This window comes from Lissotriton vulgaris, chromosome 2_2 (genome assembly GCF_964263255.1).
Source record: "Lissotriton vulgaris chromosome 2_2, aLisVul1.2, whole genome shotgun sequence".
In the NCBI taxonomy this organism is placed as follows: Eukaryota; Metazoa; Chordata; class Amphibia; order Caudata; family Salamandridae; genus Lissotriton; species Lissotriton vulgaris.
In genome coordinates, this window is record NC_141688.1 from 90,288,390 (window position 1) to 90,314,214 (window position 25,825).

The window sequence follows — 25,825 nt, forward strand, 5'->3', positions numbered from 1 at the left end:
CACCGCGTTGTTTGGCTACTAGCCGGCTGGCTTGTGGCCTTCTGAACGACGCCCGACGACAACTCTTCTGCTGGTCTGGTTGCTCCAGGCTGGCCCTTGCTTCCTTCTTCAAGAGAGGCACCCCGGACCCTCCTGGTCCACTCCAGACGCCATTTTAGGTCCACCGCGTGGGCTTGAATTTGCCAAGGCTTTGTTGCCCAATCCTGGGTCCAGCGACGCCGACAGCTTCTATCTTCGTGGGACAGCTCGATCCTCCATCCTGGTCGCCGACAACGCCTCCTGGTCCGTGAGATCTTCGAGTCAAGCGTCACCCACTCACCTAGTCGAGGTGGCTACCATCCGGTGCCCTCCTGGTGCCCACTGACTACTGGCTAGTAGTCTCGAACTTGGTCCCCTCTGCTTTCAGGTGTCATCTATCTTCAAGATCCAGGCTTGGATCCGACTGAACTTTCTTCACTGGTCACCGGCCAGCATCTTTTCTTCCGGCTCCTGGTCCGTCTACGAGGATTCCCGACGTCTTTTCAGACCTATGCAGCTGCAGCCCCTGGGCTAGGTAACTTCGGCATTTCGGTGCCCCAGCATAGCCTCACTATCCAAGGGTCAGAATCTACTTTCGTTTTCTCCCTACCAGGTCGGGTTCGCCCGAGAACACTAACTTTCTAATTCCTAGCTACCATAGACTTTTGTCCCGCATCTCGCGTGAGAGTGCACACACTGCACCCGAGTCCCCTAGGCCTCCTAGAAGTAATCTAACGATTCCCTAGTCAAGTCCTAGCGATTCCAAAAGCTATTAGTACTGTACTTACCTGCTAGGAATTTCGCATTCCACTTTCAGAGTATATGGTTTTCCGTGCCCCTCGGGCATTTGTATATACTGTGCTAACTTAAGTATTTTTGTAAGAGTTTTGGTTTGTGCTTAGTACCCTGTCCTCACAAAGAGTACAGGGCTGTTGTGATCTTTAAATAAATAACTGTTTATTTTCATAACACTTGTGTGGTGTCCTTTCACTTGGTATTCAAGGGGTATATGTGTGGTAAACAGCTGGCTTAACGCGCCCTCTCGAGTCTTTAGCCTTAGACTGCTCGTATCCACGCTACTAGGATAGCTGGTCTATAAGGTTGACTTACAACCAATCATCAATAAGGGTTGCTGGACTGATACATAGTGTTCACTAGAATAGTGAGCACTGCATATCAGGCCACCTTCTCACAGTAACACTGTGACCAAGACCTGCGGTCGAAACGCGTAGGTGAAGGGGATTGTTTGCAGTCTCTTGTTAAATAAACCCAAGTTAATGTATTGAGCGAGTGCGGACATTAATCTTTTCTTGGTGGAAAATATAATTGTGGGGATGTTCATCTCCGCTGTCCTGCACCGGCCGTGCAAAGTGTGCACTTGCTAAATGAACACTTTGGTGGAATATATATATATATATATATATATATATATATATATATATATAAACAAATATTACCTTAACAGTATGCCAACGTAGCACAGATCAGCTATTGCAATTAGTTGGAGTGAGAGGGAAATAGCAAACCTTGAAAACACCTGACATTGGACTATATAGATATGGGCTAACTTTTACTAGGATGCAGATGTTAACCTACAGTGTAGGTTACAAAGAAATTTGAGGGCCCAGATAGCTAAAATAAAAAGTACTTGGCGGGGTAGGCAAATGCTTGGTCTTTATGCGAGCCATACAAGATGGTTTCTAACACAACACATCACTGAACAAAGAAAAGACAATGCCTGCTAAGGGCATCAAGTAATTCATTTGATCAGTTCTTCAATCCAATACCCCTTTCCCAACCTACGCAAGAAAACCACAATGGCCAAATTATTCCAGGGAATAGGTCAGAGAAAAACATTTCCCACCATTATCTGAATGCTTGAAAAGGACCAATTAGAGATTAAACAAATTCTCTGGTCTTACCCAGAAAGTGTGCTTTCAAATAGGTGAATCGGATTCTGCTACTTGTGAACAAAATGCTAGGAGCTCCCAAGGGCAGATATACGTTACATTCATCGACATACAGTTCCAGATTCAATGAATCAGAACAGTTTTAATGATTAAAAACTGGGATTCTTAGCCAAAGCATAAGAATGACCCTATTTCAAGTGTTAGAAACTGACTGAGCAGTATTGCAGCTGAAGCACTAACGCATCAACTTCGGAGATTACTGCTGAATCTGACATATGTGACAAGAACACTTTGGCCTCAATAATCTACTGAGCACCAAAGGGCGTGCAACACAGGAAGGGCAAGCTCCCAACACAAAGACGGGGCCAATACGAGAAGTCAACTGAATCCGGAAACTACAAATAAATTTAACTACAATTAAATTAAAGAGGGTGGGGAGGAAGGGCAGCTAATTTTAGTAATTGTGGCCCGAGATTAATCCTCTGTAATACAGAAGAGCAGCATCTATAACCAATGAGACGCTAGTCATCAGGTCTGGGTTTATTCAGTTTAAAATAACACTGTCTCCTAAAGCACTCAGTGATTACAAGAGCATCACCTAATACAGAATTTTCTCTTAAAACATAGTGAGAATGTAGATGTTCCACAAGTGCACACAAGCAAAGACATATACATTTGCAGTTTGGCATATAAGTGAGGCACAGTTCTTTAGGTATCCTAGAAGCCTAGGTAGGCATCTGTCAAGCACTAAGTCACAGGAGGCTTTTTCTAGCTCTAGGAATCTTTGAAAGTCGTTCTAAAGGGCATAGGACTTCTAGGAAGACAAACTGCATAATTTTAGTTCTTAGGCTATAATGGAATGGCTATGTGCCCCTCACAAATGTACATAGCAAATTAGTGAGGAGTCCCGATAGCACATCTTTTAGCTGACTGAATGCACCTCTACTCATTCCATGCCCTCTAAAAATAGAAGGGTTAGAAGTGCATATAATTTCAGCACGACCTGTGAAGGTCAGAGGCTGCTAGAGTTTCTGCTCAGAGCGAACATGGTTTAGGAGTTTGGAATAGACTATCCTTTTTTCCAGTTGGTCCTAGATTGATTTCAATGTCTGGTCTTTTTTAATGGCACAGACAAACTTAAAAACAATAGACTGTAGCCGTACAGGCTCGCTTTTAAGAACTGTGGTTTATACAGACCTAAATATTTGAAATCCATCATATTTGTGCGATGGTGTTCATGAGACTTACTGATATGCACACGTATGAATGGATGCATTGCTGGGTTTGTAGATCTGACAAAATAGTGAGCTGTTTTCATTTATTTGAAGAGTGAGGCATGAAGCTCAGATTCATTATCTAAATGGTGTTCTCAAAATGATAAACTCAACTGAAATCTAGATGCTGCTCCTAAATTGATATCCAATTAAACACTACACTACATAAATCATTCACAAAGTATGATCAATGTTGTATAATACATGTATAATAACACATGTATAGCTAGGTAAAGAAATCTGTCACTCTTTCTTTCAATAACTTGCACACAGAGAACATCATGCTCCCATCTCTAAGATCAGAGTCAAGGGGGCAATAGTAGCTTCGGTCTAGGCTATGTTCAGCCGTTCAAGCAAAATTATATGCTGCTAAGGCAGAAAGCCATGTCGTCACAGTTCTGAACTACACTCTCAGCCAATTTATGCACACAATAAAAAAAAGAAGGCACAATACTCACCCAAGCAAAGGACAGCTGAAACAACAAGAGAGACATTAGACATGATTATTCCACCTGACCCCAAGGATACTCACCGATGACGTGCTGCTACATGACCTGGTTTTACGCTTCCGGCAGCGATGCTGGTGTTTTCTCTTGGTCCTAGGCCTGTCTTGATCCCTCGAGCGCTGGCGGTGATGAGATCGTGTGGAGTAGCTGTCATCGTAGCAGGAACCAAAGTCTTCTGACCTATCGCTGGGTCGTCTTTCATGTCTTCTTCGGTGGTCAGAGTCTCGCTCATGGCTGTATTCGAGAGATATATATGACAAGATCAATAACAGCTAGATATGCAAAATTACTAATCAATGTTTCAACATGAAGTGCTTGTGTAACATTCTTGAGCCAATCAGTGTTTATTTTTTTAACTTTACTTCGAAAATCCCACATTACCCTGGACAACTTTCTTCAGACACTCACAGAACAATATGGTACAGATCACAGTAATAAATGCAATAAATTATTTTGGTTATAATCAACAGAGCACCTGAACTACAGAAGCTCAGATAATGCAACACTGAGCATTCTAGAGATGGCAGTCTAGCAGAACAATTAAAGGAAGCATAATATTCATGAACAGTATAGAAACACAAGGAAGAGAAATGGATCAAGACAAGCTAGAGGATGTGGAAATAACAGGCACAGGTATATTAGCAACAAGAGAAAAGCAAGCATTGGCATAGCCAATAGGTCTCGCCTTTGGGACCTTATAAGTATTTAGTTATGCAGCACAATATCCTTGGTGCACCAACATCACTTTTGCATGGTTAAACTCTTATAAGGTCCCCAAGGCGAGATCTATTGGCTATGCCAATGCTTGTTTTTGTTAGGCACAGGGAGATTAAGTGATTTGCCCAGAATCACAGGATGTTCAGTGTCGTGTCCGAGACTCAAACCCAGTTCCCCAGATTCGAGGTCTACCGCCCTAGCCGTTAGGCCAACTCCTCTCCCTTTCAGCTAGGAGGTTAGACTGCTTAGACCCTGCTAAACTGCGCCTGAGACTCTGGGCCCCTAATAATGAATGGGTAGGTAACCAAGCTTTATACTAATTAGAACAGGAACCCTAAACAAGCATTTGCAATGCAATAGGTCTCGCATTAGGAAAGTCTGAGCTATTGGCAATGTAAATGACAATTTTTTTATTTATGTTTTGTTTTTGAAAATAGCGAAATTAATAGCTTTGCCATTTACAATGCCAATAGTTATAACTTTCGCAACTGTGACACCTATAGCATTTGTAATGCAATATGTGTTGTATTTACGTGACTTACATGTATTGATATTACAAATAACAATGGTTTTTAATTTTTTTAATAATTAATACTTAAATAAAAGTTATTGTAATTTATAATGGCAATAGCTTTAACTTTTGTAACTAACTTTTGTGAAGATTATGTTCAGTGTATTTTATTATGACGAAAATCCAAGAACAGAAGTGAAATATTAAACATTTTTTGTTACATTTGTAATGAAGCTTGAAACATTGAGAGAACATATTTGAACCAGGTGTTGTTGAATGGTTGCACAGATTGATGCTGTGGTGGCGCCGAGTGATGTTGTGATGGCAAACGAGTGATGCTGTGGCGTGGAGTGATGCTGTGGTAGCGCATAGTGATGTTGTGATGCCCCCGAGTGATGTTGTGGTAGTGCTGAGGGATGCTGTATGCTATTCTATGTTTTGTTTTGCTATCCTATGTTTTGTTTTCTTATGCTATGCTATATTTTGCTATCCTATGCTTTGATTTGTTATGCTATGCTGTGTTTTGTTATGCTATGTTTTGTTATGATATGCTATGTTTTGCTATGTTATGCTATGTTTTGTTGTGTTTTATTGTGCTATGCTTTGTTTTCCCATGCTATGTTTTGTTATTCTATGCTATGTTTTGTTGTGTTTGGTATGCTATGCTTTGCTATGCTATTATATGTTTTGTTTTGCTATGCTATGTTTTGTTGTGTTTTGTTAAGCTATGCTATGTTTTGTTGTGTTTTGCTATGTTTTGTTATGCTATGTTTTGTTATGTTATGCTATGATTTGTTGTGTTTTATTATGCTATGCTTTGTTTTGCTATGCTATGTTTTGTTATGCTATGTTATGCTATGTTTTGTTATGCTATGTTTTGTTATGTTATGCTATGATTTGTTGTGTTTTATTATGCTATGCTTTGTTTTGCTATGCTATGTTTTGTTATGCTATGCTATGCTAAGCTTTGTTTTGTTTTTGCTATGCTATGTTGTGTTTTGTTATGCTTTGCTCTGTCTTGTTGTGTATTGCTATGTTTTGCTATGCTTTGCTGTTTTGTTATGTATGCTATGTTTTGCCATGTTTTGTTATGCTTTGTTTTGTTATGCTATGCTTTGTTTTGGTATGTTATGCTATGTTTTGTTATGTTATGCTATGTTTTGTTATGTTATGCTATGTTTTGTTATGTTATGCTATGCTATGTTATACTATGCTAAGTTTTGTTATGCTTTGTTATGTTATGCTTTGTTTTGTTATCCTATGGTTGGCATGCTATGCTATGTTTTGTTGTGTTTCGTTATGCTATGCTTTGTTGTGTTTTGCAATGCTATTTTTTGTTTTGTTATGCTATGTTTTGTTATGCTATGCTATGCTATGTTTTGCTATCCTGTGATTTTTTTTGTTATGCTATGCTGGTGAGGGTGAGTGTGTATGAGGGTGAGGGTGTGTGAGGGTCAGGGTGTGTGAGGGTGAGGGTGTGCGAGGGTGTCTGAGGGTGAGAGGGTGAGTGAGGGTGTGTGAGGGTGAGGGTATGAGGTGAGGAGGTGTGAGGGTGTGAGGGTGAGGGGTTGTGAGGGTGTGAGGGTGAGGGGTTGTGAGGGTGTGAGGGTGAGGGGTTGTGAGGGTGAGTGAGGGTGTGAGAGGGTGAGTGAGGGTGAGAGGATGTTTTAGGGGGTGTGAGGGTGAGTGAGGGTGAGTGAGGGTGTGTGAGGGTGTGTGAGGGTGTGTGAGGGTGTGTGAGGGTGAGTGAGGGTGAGTGAGGGTGTGTGAGGGTGAGTGAGGGTGTGTGAGGGTGGGGGGTGTGAGGGTGAGGGGGTGTGAGGGTGAGGGATTGAGTGTGAGTGAGGCGTTATGAGGGGGGTGAGTGAGGGTGTGTGAGGGTGAGAGGGTGTGTGAGGGTGAGTGAGGGTGAGAGGATGTTTTAGGGGGTGTGAGGGTGTGTGAGGGTGAGTGAGGGTGTGTGAGGGTGTGTGAGGGTGTGTGAGGGTGTGTGAGGGTGTGTGAGGGTGAGTGAGGGTGTGTGAGGGTGAGTGAGGGTGAGTGAGGGTGAGTGAGGGTGAGTGAGGGTGAGTGAGGGTGAGTGAGGGTGAGTGAGGGTGTGTGAGGGTGAGTGAGGGTGAGTGAGGGTGGGGGGGTGAGGGTGAGGGTGAGGGATTGAGTGTGAGTGAGGCGTTATGAGGGGGGTGAGTGAGGGTGGGGGGGTGTGAGGGTGAGGGGGTGTGAGGGTGAGGGATTGAGTGTGAGTGAGGCGTTATGAGGGGGGTGAGTGAGGGTGTGTGAGGGTGAGAGGGTGTGTGAGGGTGAGAGGGTGTGTGAGGGTGAGAGGGTGTGTGAGGGTGAGAGGGTGTGTGAGGGTGAGAGGGTGTGTGAGGGTGAGAGGGTGTGTGAGGGTGAGAGGGTGTGTGAGGGGGTGTGAGGTTGAGGGGGTGTGAGGGGGTGTGAGGTTGAGAGGGTGAGGGGGTGTGAGGGTGTGTGCAGGTGAGGGTGTGTGCGGGTGAGGGTGTGTGCGGGTGAGGGTGTGTGCGGGTGAGGGTGTGTGCGGGTGAGGGTGTGTGCGGGTGAGGGGGTGTGCGGGTGAGGGGGTGTGCGGGTGAGGGGGTGTGCGGGTGAGGGGGGGTGCGGGTGAGGGGGGGTGCGGGTGAGGGGGGGTGCGGGTGAGGGGGGGTGCGGGTGAGGGGGGTGCGGGTGAGGGGGGGTGCGGGTGAGGGGGGTGAGAGGGGTTATGAGGGGGGTGAGGGGTGTGATGGTGTGATGGTGTGAGCGTGAGGGGTTATGAAGGTGAGGGTGGGTGAGGGTGTGTGAGGGTTAGGGTGTGTGAGGGTGAGGGGCTGTGAGGGTGAGGGTGTGAAGGTTAGAGGGTTGTGAGGGTGAGTGGGGTGAGGGTGTGAGGGTGAGTGAGGGTGAGTGAGGGTGAGTGAGGGTGAGTGAGGGTGTGTGAGGGTGAGGTGGGTGAGGGTTAGGGTGTAAGGGTGAGGGGGTGTGAGGGTGAGTGAGGGTGTTTTACATTTAATAAGGGTATCTATACCCAAGGAGCTTGCATGTTTGTCATAAATGTATTTAACCACGGCTCCGCCTACCCTATAGAAGGTTTTGTAGACCTCGTGCTCATCAGTAAGAAAATTGAATGGTGAATGACCGTTTTACTCCATGCATTACGAGCCTCCGCAAAAACGCCTGCATGCAGAGCAAATTAAATAATATAATGTGGGTCTGCGCCCTGGAGGGAATGTTGATTCTTAAACCGCAATGTTGTTCATGGTAGTGGGAAAGTACCTCTAGATGGCACCATTGGTTTAGTACGTTTATGTCCACTTTTTGACACTTGTGTGAGCCCCTCTCTCATGACGACTCAAGACATTTCTCGGCCCCTCCATGGCGACTCCCGCCAAACAAACATGCGCCATTTGGAGGCTTAATGTTGCCGAGTGTTTACTGTTTGCGCTGCTACTTAAGTGTGCTTAAGTGTATGTATTGAGGCAGTATTGAAAACTCGTTTTAGTGGCTTTTGTCTTGGGGGAGTGAAGGGGTTAATCTTTAGTATGACATTACATTTCCATCAAACCTCGATCCCATGCCTACAGTGTAATTAATACTCGAAGCTTTGCCGTACATTTATTTGATTCACCAACTACTCAAGTGTGGGGTTCATAGAGATGGTAGGGCTAATTTGAAGGGTGCACTCAGTGTTTTTTCAAATCGCAACGTTCCGAATTTTCATTATGTTGGTGAAACTGGTTTACACTACACCCTTCACCCGCACAATGATTCTCCACAGTCACAAGTTTCAAGCGAGCGGTTAGCTCAGTTAACTAATGGTAGCACCCAGAGGCAAACTCATGGGTTTGATTCCTTGTACCAGTTGATTTTAAGTATCCCGAGTCTTGTAGTTGTGCTTGTTTTGTGATCGGGCAGGCAATAGTAGACCTGGTCAAAAGATGTATTTGCAACGAGATTCTGGCTTTGCGGTGTTTTCACGACGCCATCACTGATTTTTGGGAAACAACCGAAGGGAGCGCATGCTGGCCTGCAAACAGATGTCCAGAGACTGCGAGGGTGAACGAGGCACAGGGCAGGGAGTGTCTGTGATGCATGTACTCACTTCTGAAAAGATGCTGCCACCACTTTTGCTCTGTGACCGCGGCGGCTGGGACATGCTAGTAGCCAGAAGGAGGCATGCTCGCGACAGGCTGGGGAGCACGCGCACACGTTCCAGGCAGCGACGGAGGCGTGGCGCGCACCGCCTCCCCGTGTCGCGCGCTGTGGATCTCGTCCCCTTTTGCTCTTCCCAGTGTGCGCACCGCGGGGGCCTGTTTACTACGCTGGGGGCCTGCAACCGCCGCGCCCTGCGATGTTGGCGGAGGCTGGCGGGGATGCGCCCCCGGTCTGGGGGAAGCTGCCGGTTTTGCAGCCACTCTCGGTCCTTCCCCTGAAGCCGGGCCCGCCTTCCCATCACTGCCTCCTCCACCCGGAGCCTCCGGAGCTGCAGAGGAGCCTGACTCTAGACGGGCCGGAGTACGAGGAGGAAGAGGTGGCGATTCCGCTGACCGCTCCGGCGCCTAACTAGTAAGTACCGAGATTCGGGGGTATGGCAGATCTCCCGATGCATGGGGCGGGGGGTGTATCTGTGTGCGCGTGCAGGGGGGGTAGGGGGCGGCGGCGTGTGTATGCTGCGTGTCTGTATGTGTGTGTGTGGTGGGGGGGCGGCAGCGTGTGTACGTGTGCCTGTGTGGAGGGGTGTGGAGGCTGGCTGTGTGCGCACGGGAATATGAGGCACGAGCGTGGGCGCGCACAGCGCCGTGCCCCTAGGTCAAATCTGCGCTTGTGCCACTCTCGTGTCCACATTCCCAAATACGGCTGACAATAGTTGTCTAGCTGACAGCAATCAATGCTTTCGCATTGAATGCAGGTCAGCTCGACCTAATAACCCAGGAGCAAACGATTGTACAGGAGATAGTGAAATATCAACTGTCAAAGGTAAGCATGTCAAGCATACAAACTTCAACCAGTATTAGCTTTTAGCTACCAGTATGTTTGTTGTTTGTTGAATGCTGGGAAATGAAGTCCTTACTCCCAATGAGAACTGTACAGTTAAAATCCTAGCCATGCAAAGTGTGTGGTACAATGCGCTGGATTTACACCCAGTATAGCTATTTGCCATTCTCACTGCCTGTGTCTAGTTGACATCACAATCTAAACAATCCACTGCATGCTGGAGTTAGCACAACACCCAGTCACATGTTACAATGCTTGCTGCACGCTCAAGACACTGATGTTGATCAAAACAGTGCAAGTTACATATGTATTGAAGGACCCTTATTTGCCGCAGTGGCATTGCAACCTCAGTATTTCAGGACCAAGTGTGTCTTGCTGCAGTGTATGATGGCCACTAAAGGCCACTAAGGGTCACTTGTTGTCTTGCATACTGGGTAGTGCAGGATGCAGTGTTACTCTCCACATTACATGATAGGTACTGCAGAACCCAGCTTGTTGCACTGCCGACTGGGTATTTTAGGACAAAGTGTTACTTGCCGAATTTCAGAATGGATATTGCAGACCTCAGGCTAACGTGTTGCCATGCATAATTTGTACTGCCAGATAAAGAGTTTTTTGTTGCACCGTTACTGGGTAATGCAAGGCCCAGTGTCACTTGCTGCATTTTAAGCTGAATATTGCTGGACTCAGCGTGACTGGTCTGGCTGCACTGTATACTGTCTGCAGGACCCAGTGCCATTGTTTGCAGGGCACCTTGGGTAGCCCAGGATAGAGGTCAATGATTCCACTGCATGCTAGATATTCCAGGACCCAGTGTCGCCAATTTTCCATGCATGCTGGGTATTGAAGGAAACAGTACCCTCTCTACAATGCATGCTGATTAATACTGAACTCAATATCGCTTGGCATACTATACTGCATGCAGGATCCGGTAAATCCAGTTTCTGAATATGCTGGACTGGCTGCGACTGATCCTTTTTCCCGCATTACATATACCCTCAACAATTCACCTTTGCACCGATGCCCGCCCGTCTTCAGCCTATCTCTACTTGCTCAAACAAAACATATGTAGTTATCTACCAGCCCTCGCGTCTCTCGTCCATCAATGTTAATACCTCGTTCACTGTTGTAGGTGTTAATACCTCGTTCACTGTTGTAGGTGTTGTAAAGTGCAAAGCCTTTGTGGCTTTGACAATACATGACTGCCAAGATCAACTCTTCCGTTCAAAGTACTTCGGCTAATCGTGAAATAACACTGTGTCCGTGTCACATTGAGCATGGGGTATGTGGATCGGCCCTTGTTGGGTATTACTGGACTGGAAATCACTGGCTGCAGTTCATGCCAGTCGTTGCGGGATTGAAGGTCACCGCTACAGTGTATGACTGACTGAATGTTGCTGGTCCCAGCGGGTGCTAACTATTGCAGTCCTAATCTGTGCGTTTTTCCCATTCTGTGGGAAATAATGGACACAAATCTGTATCTATTTACCACTAATTTTAAGCAGGTGTTAAGTGAATGAGGGAGATTTGTCTTTCCTCATGGTGCTTACGGCAGAGAGCACAGGACAAGGGGGAAAATTATCACTAGAGGAGAGAGCTGGGGAAGAATTTTCTGCTTCCCAAGTGCTGCAGTAAAAAGGGCAAGGTGCCTCGCCACTACCTCAAGAGCAATCTCTGTCCAATTCTTCACAATCAGGCTCCAGAGCCAGCCACAGCACTGATACAGCCTCATCACCACCACGGACAACATACGCCTCATCACTAACAAGGTACACACTGCAGAACCTCATCCTACTGGACCCCCTCTGCAGCCTTCGATGCCATCACTTAACCTATTCTGAGACTCCGTAAAGCTGTTATCCAAGGCCCACCTTACAATGAATCACCTCCTTCCTCACAGGACACCATCAAACCTCTAGCTTTGCCTCCTTCCAGTCTGTTGCCCCTAAGCTGATCTGCAGTGTTCCACAGGTATCCTCACCAAGCCCCACCCTCTTCAACGTCTACATGGGCCCTTTCGCCACCATAGTCTGTTACCATGACCTCAACATAGTATCCTATGCGGATGACACACAACTGACCCTCTCAGTCTCAGAAGACACACCTACTATACTAACTCACATCTCCAAACTCTTCAACGGGCTCTCCATCCAGAAACGCGCTACCTTTAAACTCTCACGCTCACCTTCAAGATGCTACACAACTTAGTCTAAGCCTACTTTAATGACCACAAAGGTATCCACGTCCCGTCCAGACACTTGTATGCTGTCTCAATACTGCAGATTTAAGCAGGAAATGAAAGTGATAGAAATGAGTCTTCTCTAAACCTGGACAGAGTTCGGAGTTGTGCTATGCAGAACTCTGCGAAGTGCCAAATAAACTCTGCCACACACCTTTGAGTTCCACAAGTGGAGGAGTGTGGTAAGTTGTAATGATTGTTAGCAGTAAGAAATTGTCAAGTGCTGTAAAATCAGCTCAGGTGCACCATGCGCAGCGCCAGAGGGTGCTGCTTCTTTCTGCTGATCGAGTGGATGTTCTACTCGAGCAGCAGCGTCCTCAATGAAAGCGGCAGGTTTCTCAACACGAATGGAGTCCTGCTGTAACCCTCCATGCTGAGAAATCTCGTTGGGAAGTGGTCTATCGTATGATTTTCCCCTCTCGCCAACTTAACGTTGGCAAGCCTTGTAAAAGGAAAAACTCTGCTCTATGAAGTTTTTTGTAACTCTGCAAAACACTGCGAACTCCGCCGGCGGAGTGGAATTAGTCACCTACCCCTAGCTTTCTTAGAGATGAAGTTTCATTTTGAAAACATTTCTCTCCCTTGTATTGCCATGAATTTCAATCCTTCCTCATGCCCGAGGAAGATGGCTATGCTGGACCTTTTTCTTAGAGCTGCTATAGCTACAACAGACTGGCCTGTTATGGCTGGGCCCTAATTAATAAAGACTCTACATTTGGAGTGCTAGACTTTAAAATTTGATTGCATAAGGAAAGAATGTTCCATAGCCAAAGTTGGGTTTCACTTGTATGAGGAGTGACATCTGGAAAACAGTCCTTTGGCGGAAGGTTTCACCCAAGTCAAGGCCTGTACGGCCTTTAGCAGAGCAGCATATTCCATTGTAATTGAATTGGACATATATTGCTTGCTACTACTAAGGAGGAGTTGAAGTGGTTTATGGTGAGAAGCGCAGCATGGTTTTATTCAGGGTCTGCCTCTACTGGAGCCTTTTCAGACAGTTTGCCATGCAATAGCAATCTGTTTAACGAGTTCAGGTGGTAGATCTGGAGAATGGACTGAGTGTGTTTTAAATGTCTCTAGACTGCAGGTAGATACTGTTGCTCTGTTGAGGGTATCAAATTATTACAGTGGATTGCCCGAGTCGTGTTGAGGCAGGCTGGCAGATATCTATCGTACACCCCTGCAATTGGCTCTGTTAAATAGCCCCCTTTTCGATTTACCCGAGACGTTATTCTTTCAACTGATGTTATCTTCAAATGTTTCTATTACAGGTGTAAAAATATATCGGCCTCTAGGCCCCAAAACTATCTCAGAGAGCAAGAGGCGAATTTATCTTGCCACATTTGCTTAACGACTCCAGCTCGCTTGTATTGGGAGATTATAACATGGCTTGCAATAACTTGTAACGCAGATACTTGTACTCAGATTGATTCTTTGAATGCTCTATTTCTCATCCAGTTAGTTTTGTCTTGTACATATTAGGCAGAACACATTTTAGAAACCATCTTTTCAACTAACAAGTTGATCTCTATTGACACTCCTTTAGTGTTTCCTTCGACTGATGATCTGTGAATCTTTTTCCACCAACAATCACACAGTCCTGCACATACTTTTTAAAACTTTAAGCTCATCAACTTCTCTCTCTCAGTCATAGCTCTCTTGAAATAGCTGTAGTGCCTCAGTTGTGGAAAGGAAGAATAGTTGTTCCATTATAAAAAAAAAAACAACAACAACAAACAGCAGACCAGTTGATATAGAGCAACTGTCATCCAATGTATCTTCTTTCTATCCCTTTATAAAATCTAGGAATCAGAAGTTAATATCTAGCGTTTGGCTTTATAGAGGATAACAAAAGTCTGAACACTTCATAAGCGGGCTTTAGCCCTCTACAAAGCACCAAGTTAGCTCTAATCACTATCATAGATAACATACTTATGATGTTGGAAAAGGGAGGGAAGGCAGTGCATGTACTTTTGGATATCAGTTGCCTTGGATTCCATCCATCAAGCCACACTTTGCCAAAGGCTACATTCAGTCAATGTGTGAGAAAAAGCACTGCAATTGCATTTTTATTTGACCAACCGCTCCAAATCCATTGTTCTGAAGTCATACCACTTTGACCCGAGTCTTCAGTATACAGGTCACCCAAGGCTCATCAATAAGTCTTCAACTTGTTAGTATCCAGCTTGCTGCATTAGATGAGCTAACTTGCAGCCTCAGTTTCTCTCTAACGCCCTACTACACAGACTGCGATCTCACTTTCTCAGGAATCCCCAGCCTCTGCCAGCAACTTCCATGCTCGTTTAACAGTTGTAGTGCCTGGATAAAAAGGCATTATCTGAAAGTGAACAGAAATAAAACTGTGCTACTCCTCGTTGGAGAGGCTTCCATGGCTTTGTCCCCCTCATTATGGCCTTTAGTACTGGGTGACGCTTCACTTCATAAGCCTGCAAAACATCTAGGGGTGAATATAAATGTTTAACTATCGCTAAAAAGATGAATTCTCCAGATTCTCCAAGCTATGTATGCTACTAAAAGTACTGCTTTTGCTTACTTTAGAATCCAGTAGTTCAAGCAGAATGTAGTAGTGGGGGGGCGGGGCAGCCCCTACCTTCCATACCCCCTGCTCTACTCCTGCCGAGACGAGGCTTCAGTGGTCCACTCCTCAGACACAGACATTGGGGAAACGTGTAATCCATCCTCAGACGCGGCCTAGTGGAGAGGCTTCTGACACAAGCGATAAAGCGGCGCCAGACAGAAACCTACTGCATGCGGTGCCTGGGATGTGAGTGATTTTAGAAGATATGGAGGCAGGACGCAAGAGGAGCGTTAGAAGCATTAATGAAGAGGGATGGACAACATATTTCCGGAGTTGAGGAAGTGGGTCGTTTTAAGCTCATGTCAGGGAAAAGTAGGGAAGGGGAAACAAGTTGGGGTTTACATGTTTAGTTGCACACAGCAGGCCAGCGTATAACACGTACTCGCACAGACACAACATGGCAAGAGCTATCTTGCGCGACCGACAGGCGCCTGATGCGGGGGGATTATGGCCAGAATCTACACAATAGCTAAGCAGACGATGCCACACATTGACCCTATCGTGGTATGTGAACGGAATGGGCTGTAAAATAAAAATAAGGAATGTCACCCGGTACCTCTGCAGACAATCTCCAGACCTGGTACTCCTGCATGAGACACACCTGCTCGGGAACACTTATAGAGGTCTGCAAAAAGGCAAACACACAGTACTGGCTCATGCTGGCTACACAAAAGGCTCCAGGGTGTGCCAATCCTTGCTACAATAAATCCCTCTGTCCAAGTGACAAAATCCTGGTTAGATCCGGAAGGCTGCTGTATGGAGGTAACGGGCAGATGGCACAGAAGGGAGATGCTCGCTGTGAATGAATGTGCCCCCCAAAGCTATAGAAGAGAATGCTGGGGAGGTTCGGCCCTATTCTCATAGAAACGCACAGCGACTTCCAGGTTATGGGAGAGGACTTTAATGAGGTCCTGGACCGTCAACTAGACAAACTCCATCCGGCCGACACTCACCAATCCTCCCCCAGCGAAACACTTCACTCATGCGTAGGGTGTTTATGATGCCTGGCGAAACCCACATCCAACATGAGATACAATATTCGTTTTTTTTAAAGTTTCAAAAATCTTTATTGCTCAATTCTGTAATCATACACAGCCCGTAGCCTACAACCGGGAGGTCGGCAGCAGTGGGATCTTAAGTCAAAAAGCAAATATTTTCCAAAAGTTCCACAGCCTGGTAGCCGACAAGCCTGGGGTCCGGCGGCGTAGCATACATGCAGTTTCCAAAGCAGTCAGTGTATGTTCCGATTGAAGGATAACCTATTATTCCCCCCCAAAGAGAGCAATTGGCCCTTATTCCGCCTCTCTCTACCTGGCCCTACTTCTTACTACGCTGATCATACCATTCTGAAACTTAAAAACTAACCAAGAAACAAATCTTAACTACACCCCATTCCCAAAACACACATAGCCCTCCCTGTTTACTCGAAGTCGTAGATGTTGCACACCATTAAGCTCATCCTATGCGATATCTTGTTCCCAGACTATGTTCCTGGTTCTAGCCTAGCAGCTGGCAGTGCTGTGTGGCCCGTCTCACCTCTCTCTAAGAAGCCCCCTGAGTTTCCGCTGTGTGTTGCTATTTGATCGCACCTCATCCCCACTAGTATCTGTCCCCCTCCGTTGGTCCTTCTAACTTATTGCTTTGTTCTCCGGTACGGTTATACGTTCTCTGTGGGTGTTATTGTGTCTGGCAATGCACTCTCATTATCCACCTCCTCCTCCACTGTGTGTTCTGTATCTCTAGCTCTCAGATGCGTTTAATATAGCAGGGGTGTGGAATTCCTATAGCCCGATACCCAGGACATATTGTTTGAGGTCAAGGGCAACACGTTTTCATGTGTTTTTTGCCCTTGGGACAAGGCCAAATCCCCTACAGCAAAAACCCTTTGGCTACCAGTTTGCAGTCCCACATTATGGATCAGGGAAGGGCACTGTCTACAGTTAACACCTTCCACGCTCATGACGAGCTCAGCTCGTCATGAGGTACACCTCTCGTACACTCATGCCGAGCTGAGCTCGTCATGAAGAATGGAAATAATTCAAAGTCTGCACAGGAGGGGAAAACCATCAGCATTGATGGTGTTAAGGTAATATTTTTGTCCATATGTTAATGCTGTTCAAACTTGTATTTATGCTTCAATAATTGAAAGTCTTTATTATTAGGGTGAGCGCTCTAAGTAAACGTTGTAAGCTTCGAGTGCACTACTGACAGTGGATCCAATATAAAAATGTGCACACACGTTTTCAAAGTTTGGCAATAGGAGGTTATGTATAATGCTCCCAGAATACTCTGAGTTGATGCAAATATTTCCAGAAGCTTGAAAACAAGATTAATGGTTCTTTTCTTTAAAAATAAAATGTTCATTAAAAAAATAAAAGAATACATTTTTTTGCTAAACTACTGTAAAATTTGAGGTATCATTTCTTTGGAGAATCATTTAGTGAAATATGTTGATGCATGCTAGTATTTCCCAAAAATATTCATCATGGAAAATCAGTGTAACCAGTTTCAATAGGGTTATGGGAAACAAAAATAAAAAAGCATTGGCTAAGCCAGTAGGTCTGAAATCGGTGGTCAGCTTTTTTGTTTCGTTAGTGTGTGACTTGTTTTGGCATGGTTTTTGTAAAACCTTACTGCTGTGGGAGCTGCTGTGCCCCCACCATTATAACAAACACTGGCAAAAGCAAAAATATTTTTTAGTCTCAAAAAGCACACACTGCCACAGTATTTACTGGCATTAGTCAAAACTACTTTCTGTGCTGATATGCTCCTTGTGAAACAGCAGAATGCTGTCACTCACAGTGAAGCCAGCCGATACAGAAAGAGACAATTTTAATAAACACAAAAGGTCACGTCAACGCCTGACCAAATTAGGGCCCCTAGTATTAAAGAAAGTCTCAAAATTGCACCTATGGTATATGTCCTTGCATTAATTTCTGCTATACGGTTTTTGTGAATTACCAAGAATTTAAAGTAGGACAAGTTATAGTAGTCCTACAAAATATTTGTGAACTGCATTTTATCATGAGCAATTATGCATGTGTAGATTTGCTCATGAGAAAATCTGAGTGCTTGCAAGTTTACTTTCCATCAAACCACTTTTTTTTCCAAACTCTGGAAGAAGGTTTACGTCTGCCATTTTCAGGAGTAAATTTCCAACATTTCTCAGTATGGGAAAAGATTGGAGAAGAGTTGTTGACAACTCCTAATACATGCAAGTTAGTAGGTTTGCACAAACTCAAAAGGGCATTCTAACCCTGGAATTATAGCTTACCACTACCTTCAGCCCCATTATGTAGATCTGTAGAAATGTAGTAACATAAGGTGATTGCAGGTATTCAAAAACTACTATGGTATGAACCCTGGCATAATGAGAGGCTATATCCAAGCCCTTATATTATGAGATTGCTGCCATAATTTGTCACCGCATTACATGGCGCCAAAGTGGATTTTGTTACAGGACAAGTGGATTTATGAAGCAACCTGCCCATGGACAAGTAGGTAATTGATTAAATTCTACACCCCTGTATAGGCCCCAAAAGTTCTTCGGTCGGCTTGTAGGGGGCAGCAGCTCGCTTCAATGTTCGGATTGTGTGCAGCAGTATAGCACATCAAGTGCCCACCTCTTGGCCATCGGGAGCGGACCCCTCATCCAACAAAATGCCACCACCCGCCTAGCTATTAGCATTCCCATATCGACGAGTCGCCTAACCACGACTGGTAATCCTCTGGAGTGGCCAAGTAGCGCTAGCGCCTGGTCCGGAGCCAACTCAAGTTCCAGTATCGTGCTCATTGCTGTGAAAATGCTGTCCCAATATTTCTGGACCCCCGGGCAAAACCACGCAAGGTTCATGAAGTCCGCTACCGGTTCGTGGCATCGCTCGCATGCTGCCGACTGCCTGAGTCTGTATCTGTGAAGTCCCTCAGGGGTGTAATACACTCTTTGAAGAAACTTGAAGTGTACCAGTCTGTGCCTACCGTTCAGTGATATCTTTTTAGTATTCACACAGCAGTATCGCCACATATCGTCATCAATTGTGACCTGTAAGTCTCTCTTGCAGGCCACTCTAGCTTTCATAAGCTGTTGCTCTCTATGCGCCATAGCCGTCTTGTACAGGTTCGTGATTAGCTTACGGGGAGTTTCCGTTTTGATAACGTATGTGAGTTCCGGGACCTCGAGCGGTTCCGCCAGGTCTGGACCCAGAAGGTCTAATAGCGCGCTGTGTACCCTGTGGTATTGGAAACTGAGCAGCAATGGGGCATCGCTGCCCTCTGTCGCGACCTGGTCCCACGTTTTAACTCTTCCATCCAAGAATAAATCTCCCGCCTTGGTGACCCCTAGTTTGTGCAGCGCTTGTACCACGCCCTTTCTCCAATTGGCGATAGCCATAAAGCCCACTCTAGGGGCATGCTAGGGGAGTATAGCAGTGTGCCGCTCTGAGCCTGTAGGAGGGAGTGCCAGGCATGATTCGCGGCAGTTATGGAATCCAATATACCCGTTCTGCGATCTACCGGTCTGAAAACCGTAGCCAGGAGAGGTAGAGGGTCTGCAAAGATTCGTTCCATGCGAACATGGGGAATATGCGTGTCTCCATGTATCCACATGTGAAGGTGGGCTGCCTGTGAAACCCTGTAATACAGCTCTAAGTCCGGAGCTCCCAATCCGCCCATACCATACGGCAGCGTGAGAAGAGTCCACTTCGCTCTAGGTTGCTTGCCTCCCCACGGTAGCTTAATCATGAGCTGTGTCATTATCTGAAAAAAGGCCTTCGATAGCACCATCGGAATGGCACTGAACAGGAATAGGAATTTGGGCAGTACCACCATTTTCATGATGGCCATGCGGCCCATTAGTGATAGCGGCAGCTTGCACCACGCTTCCATGTCATCTTCCAGCTTGCTGTACGCCACTCCGTAGTTTTCTCTTAGCAGTGTTTCCGAGTATGTGTGTAGCCGAACTCCTAAATATCTTACCGACTCCAGAGACCATTGCAGTGGGTATTCCATGTCGAACTTACTGGTCGCTGTGGTTAGGGGGAAGGCCACCGACTTCGTCCAATTTACCCTCAAGCCGGACAGTGCCCCAAATCGTACAACTTCTCTAAGCATTGATGACAAGTTGTTCTCTGGATCTCGAACATATAGAAAATGTGTCATCTGCGTACGTCAATACCACGATCTTATACGTTGGAAAACTGACAACCTTGTTGCCGTGGTATTCACGCAGCGCACTGGCAAGTGGCTCTGCCACTAGTGCGTAAAGCAGCAAGGATAACGGGCAGCCCCGTCTAGTTCCTCTGCGAGAAGGGGTCCGTCACCAGGTCACCTAAGCGGAGCCTTGCCGTCGGTTTGTGGTATAAGGCGCCAAGCATTTGGAGAAACTATTCGCCCAGTCCTAATTGCTGCAATACCGGTGTCATGAACGGCCATTCAACGGAATCAGAAGCCTTCTCCAGATTGAGGAAGACCGCGATGGCTTTCGCGTCCTGTTTAACATGTTGCATAGTGCCCAATACCGTGCGGATATTATAGGTTAGATTCAGACTAGGAATGAATCCCACCTGTTCTGGTGCGACTAGCTTGGGGACGAGCAGTGCAAGATGAGTTGCCAACACTTTTGCATATAACTTAGCATCTATATTGAGTAGGGATAGAGGCCTATATGAACTGCACTCGTTATGAGCCTTACCAGGCTTGAGGATTGTGACTATTAGCGCTTCCCTCATGGATTGCGGCATGCTGCCCTCTACACAAATGTCGTCAAACAGCGTGGACAAGTGTCGGATCAACTGTTCCTGCAATGCTGTATAGAAGCCCACCGTAAGCCCATCAGCACCAGGTGCGCTACCGGACCGCATGCCCGCTAGAGCCTCTATTACTTCGTTTTTCCCTATAGCCAACATGAGGAATTCACTGTGCGTATTCGTGAGCATAGGCAAGTCTATGTGGTCCAGGTATTCCGCTATATCGTCAGAGAGGTCCCCACATTTAGAGGAGTACAGGTCTGGATAATAACTCCTAAACCTGTTCGCTATTTCTGCCTCATCAGTGACAACTTTGCCGTCGGTCGTCTTTAACTCAGAGATCTGCGCCTTCCCTCTGGTGCCCTTCAGTACTCTAGCTAGGAGCAAGCTAGGACGTTCCCCCTCTCCATATGTCCGAGCTGTCGCATATTTCCCCATATGCTGAACTTCCCTGTCTGCCTCTTCGTTATATTCAGTAATCAACAATTTTATTTCCTCAGCAACTGCTGATTCTGGATGGCTCTGCTGCCGCCTCTCAAGTGTCGCTAGCTGTTTTTCTAGCAGCGATAGTCGTTGCCGGATGGATTTGAGAACGCTCGAGTGTTTAGACATGGCTATACCCCTCATGAAAACCTTAAAGGCCTCCCACACTGATTAGAAACGGTCTACTGATCCCATGTTGGTGTCGAAAAAAACATCAATCTCTTTCGCTAGCTCCCCCGGAATTGCGTGTCTAACAGTGAGTATGGAGGAAAACGCCATGTAAATGGTCTGATCCCCTTCGTAGGGGACTCCGGCACCAGTAGGAGTGGTGAGTGGTCAGATAGAGTACGTGTCAGGACTGCACATGCCTTTATGTGCCCCATCAAGGAGGAGGACGCCAGCCAATAGTCAATTCTGGTATGAATGTTGTGGTATGCAGAATAGTGTGTATAACACCCCTGGGAAGAGTGTCTGCACCTCCATACATCCTCCAGATCCAGACTAATGAGCTCTGTTTGTAGCGCTAGCGCAGCGGCTGAGGGTATATGCAGTGGACCTGCTGATCTATCCAATGCCGGATTGAACACCAAAATAAAGCCCCCCGCACCCCCGAGTATCTGTGCAGTGGAGTAAGTGCGTGTGATATTCGCTAGGTTACTATAAAATTCCAGGGAGTCATAATTAGGGCCATAAACATTGATAACTATTAGGTCAAACCCCAGCCCTTTACATTGTGATATCACAAAGCGGCCCTCCAGGTCCGCCTGCAGTAGAGTCAGAGTTAGCTTCGATCTAGGGTTGACCCGGGTCAACACTCCCCTTGAATGGGTCGTAAATCCAGCAGCTTTGGCATTACCCACCAAACCTCTGATGAGTAGAATCCTACTTGTGAGTGGAAGATGTGTCTCCTGTAAGAGGGCTAAATCCACCTTCTGCCGCTGCAGGTAGCTCAGAACCTTCCTAAGTTTGCGGTAATCATTGAGGCCACTTACATTCTATGTGAGGGCCCAAAGCGCAGCCAGCAAATCACTTGAAATCGCATTATTTACACTTGTCATCTCTCCAATGTATGTTTAACTTGTGTGGCAGATCATGTCGTGGGCTCAGTGTGGGCAGTGTGTGCAAACAGTGGCATAACAAACTCCCCCCCTCTACCTTGTGTAGATAACCACCACAAAACAGTCCCTCCCCAAACACACAGCAGACCTCCCCCAACCTGGCCTTGCCGAGCCCATACTCACCCGACCCCTCTCTTCCCCTCCCTCAACTTTTTAAAAGAAAACTCCAGGGTGCATTGCATGCGGGGGCCAAGGTCGCCAAGCAGCCTATTTCCACTAGTGTCGCACATTTCTCTGGTCAAGCTGCGCCCCCGCTGCCGCCACATCCTGCAGAGTGCATCATTAGAACACTGAAACAATACTAATAATTACGCTCATTAAGTCCTGTCCCGACACCCACCCCTCCCCCCCATCTGACAGTCATCCCTCCCTGTACATCCGTGAGAAGATGAGTAGACGGATATCTAGTCTTCAGTTGTGTCCATATATTACAGGGATGTGGAATTCCTACAGCCCGACGCCCAGGACATATTGTTTGGGGTCAAGGGCAACAAGTTTTAACCCCTTGCATGCTCATGACGGAGCTGCTCCGTCATGATCCGCGGTTGCGCTGTGCTCATGACAGAGCGGTTCCGTCATGGCCCTGCCGCCGCGCCTGCGCGGCGCTGATTTCGCGCCTGCGCGGCGCTGATTTCGCGCCTGCGCGACGCGTTCTATTGAGCGGGCGGGGCCATGACGGAACCGCTCCGTCATGAGCACAGCGCAACCGCGGCTCGTGACGGCGCTCAGCCCCCCCCAGCGCTGCGGCGGAATTGCCGCCGCAGCGAAGGGGTTAATACGTTTTTTGTCCTTGGGACATGTAGGCCCAACCCCCTGCAGCACAAACCCTTTGGCTGCCAGTTTGCAGTACCACATTAATGCTCAGGGAAGTGTACTGCCTGTAGTTAAGTTAATATTTGTGTGCATGTGTTAATGCTGTTCATACTTGTATTTATGGTTCATTAATTGAAATTCTTTATTATTAGGGTGAGCACTCCAAGTAAATGTGTGTTCTGACTGCACTACTGACAGTGGTTCCAGTATGAAAATGTGTACACACGGTTTCAAAGTTTAGCAACATGAGGCTATGCATGATGCTCACAGAATGCTCGCCGATTAGGTGCAGATATTTGCAGAAGCTTGAAAGCAAGATTAATGTTTCTTTGCTTTCAATATAAAATGTTCCTAAAAAAATGGAAGTATGGAAAAAACATTTTGCTAAACTAATGTAAAATTTCAGGTACCATTTCTTTGCAGCATCATTAGGAAAATGTGTTGATGCATGCTAGTATTTCCCAAAAATATTCATATTGGAAAATTTGTGTAACCGGTTTATGGGATTAAAGGAAACAAAAATAAACAAGCCTTGGCAAAGCCAGTAGGTCTGACGTTGGTGGTCAGCTTTATAGTTTTGGCAATGCGTGACTTGTTTTGGCATGGCTTTTGTAAAACCTTATTGATGTGAGAGCTGCCGGGCCCTCGCCATTATAAAAAACATTGGCAAACGCAAAAATAATTTTTGGTCTCAAAAAAAGCACACACTGCCACATTAGTTATTGGTACTGAACAAAACTACTTTGTGTACAGATATGCTCCTTGTGAAAGAGCAGAATGCTGTCACTCAAAGTGAAGACAGCCAATTCAGAGAGAGAGAGAATTTTAATAAACACAAAGGGTCATGGTTAACGCCAGACCAAATTAGGGGCCCAATTCTTAAAGAAAGTCTCAAAAGTGCACCTTTGGTATATGGCTTTTACATTAGTAGGACAAGAAATTGTACTTCTACAAAATATTTGTGAACTGCATTTTAGCATGAGCAAATATGCATGTGTAAATTTACTCATCTGAAAACCTGGATGTTTAACAAGCACTGGCGTTGCCAATAGGTCTCGCAGTAGGAAAGTTGGAGCTATTACAATTGCAAATAACCATGCCTTTTATTTTTATTTTGCATGTTAAAAACATAAAGGGCTTTGTCATTTACAAAACCAATATCTCCAACTTTCCTACTGCGAGACCTATTGTGCACTGCGCTGCGTGGGCGAGTGGCGCTGCGTGGGCGAGTGGCGCTGCGTGGGCGAGTGGCGCTGCGTGGGCGAGTGGCGCCGCGTGGGCGAGTGGCGCCGCGTGGTTGAGTGGCGTTGGGTTGTTGAGTGGGGTTGGGTTGTTGGGTGGGGTTGGGTTGTTGGGTGGGGTTGGGTTGTTGGGTGGCGTTGCATGTGTCAGAGGCTAAATGTAGCACAGGGAGACCTCCAGCGGTAAGACAATCAAAAACAACTTAGAAAACATTTCACAGTATGAAAAGATCAAACTCATGAACGAGCGTGATACACCTCAGCTAAAAAAAATCATGATAAATAACAACATACATTAGAAGTGAAACTGCAAGTACAGAAGGACCAGCTTTGCTTGTTTAAAACTCCCACTTCAGGCAGATGAGTGTAATGTGTAAAGCGTCTTGTGCACATGAGCAGATCGTGGAGTCTGAGAATGGCAGCCGAAGCAAATACAAACAAGAGGAATGACTGTGAGGCGCATTGGTGTGAAGCACATCAAAGGGCTTCTCCTCCCCTAATTAGGTGAGGAGAAGCCGTTTCGGCGAACTCAAAATACGGCCGGCCTTCGGACCGCCATGAATAATTAGGGGAGGAGAAGCCCTTTGATGTGCTGGGCTGGCTGGCCCTGAATGCGCGTGCATGTTATCACATGGTTCACGTGAACAGCATGAAAACCGCGGGGCTGTAAGCCCTTTGGTTTGAAGATGTTTTCGCCACTTGAATTCTCGCTCCGCTCGATGCGCTTGCGCACATCGATAGGTCGCGAGACCTAAAAATGTATTTTCCCTCCAACTACTTTTTTCCTAACTCTGAAAGAAGGTTTATGTCTGCCACTCTCAGGAGTAAATTTCTAACATTTCTCAGTATGGGAAAGATTAGAGAAGATTTGTTGAAAACCCTTAAAAACATGCAAATTAGTAGGTTTGCACGGACTCAAAAGGGTATTTCATCCCTGGAACTACTGCTTACCACCATCTTCAGTCCCAATATGTAGATCTGCGGAAACGTGGCAACATAAAATGATTACAAGTTATCAAACACTACTATGGTATAGGCCCTGGTATAATAAGAGAGGCTATATAAGAGCTCTTATATAATGAGATTGCTGCCATAATTTGTGGCAGCACTACAAGGCACCAAAGGGACAAGTGGATTTTGTTACAGGACAAGAAGATTTATGAAGCAACCTGCCCCATGGACAAGTACATATTTTAATAAATTCCACACCCCTGATATTAACCGGGCTCCAACCCCTCCCCCCCCCCCCCCCCCCCCAACATCAGCAGTCACAGTGTCTCTGCGTCAATCCAATGGCAGTATACCCAAAACCGCCATAGGTATCGCTCCCAATAACTCTCTGGGGCATTAACGTACAAATAAGATATACCAATCGATGTTGGCAAGTCCTACCATACTGCGCGATGCTCAAGGTCACTCATGTTTGTCAAGTTGGCTGCTTCTCTCGTCACCTTCCTGCGATCTGCTTTCGCCTCTAGCCTGTTCCCTCGACCAACTTTTCAGCGCTTGTTGAAGGGCCCGTGGGTCAGTAAAGAGGTGCGAGTGGCCCTGTCGGTTCACCCGCAGTTTAGCCGGGTATAACATTGCGTAGTCCAGACCAAGTTCTCCGAGTTGTTTCTTAAAGGGGATAAAATGCTTACGCGCCTCCTGGACCCTAGCT

At 46.2% G+C, this 25,825-nt stretch overlaps 1 protein-coding gene across 2 annotated transcripts in view; it reads right to left on the reverse strand.

Moving 5' to 3' along the window:
- The window catches only part of CLK3 (CDC like kinase 3), a 372,256-nt gene that overhangs the window by 262,550 nt on the left and 83,881 nt on the right, over nt 1-25,825 (reverse strand). For both annotated transcript variants that reach the window (XM_086959344.1, XM_086959345.1), the window contains exon 3: nt 3,735-3,942. In XM_086959344.1, the coding sequence (XP_086815470.1) occupies nt 3,735-3,942 (208 nt within the window). The remainder of the gene's footprint in view (nt 1-3,734; nt 3,943-25,825) is intronic.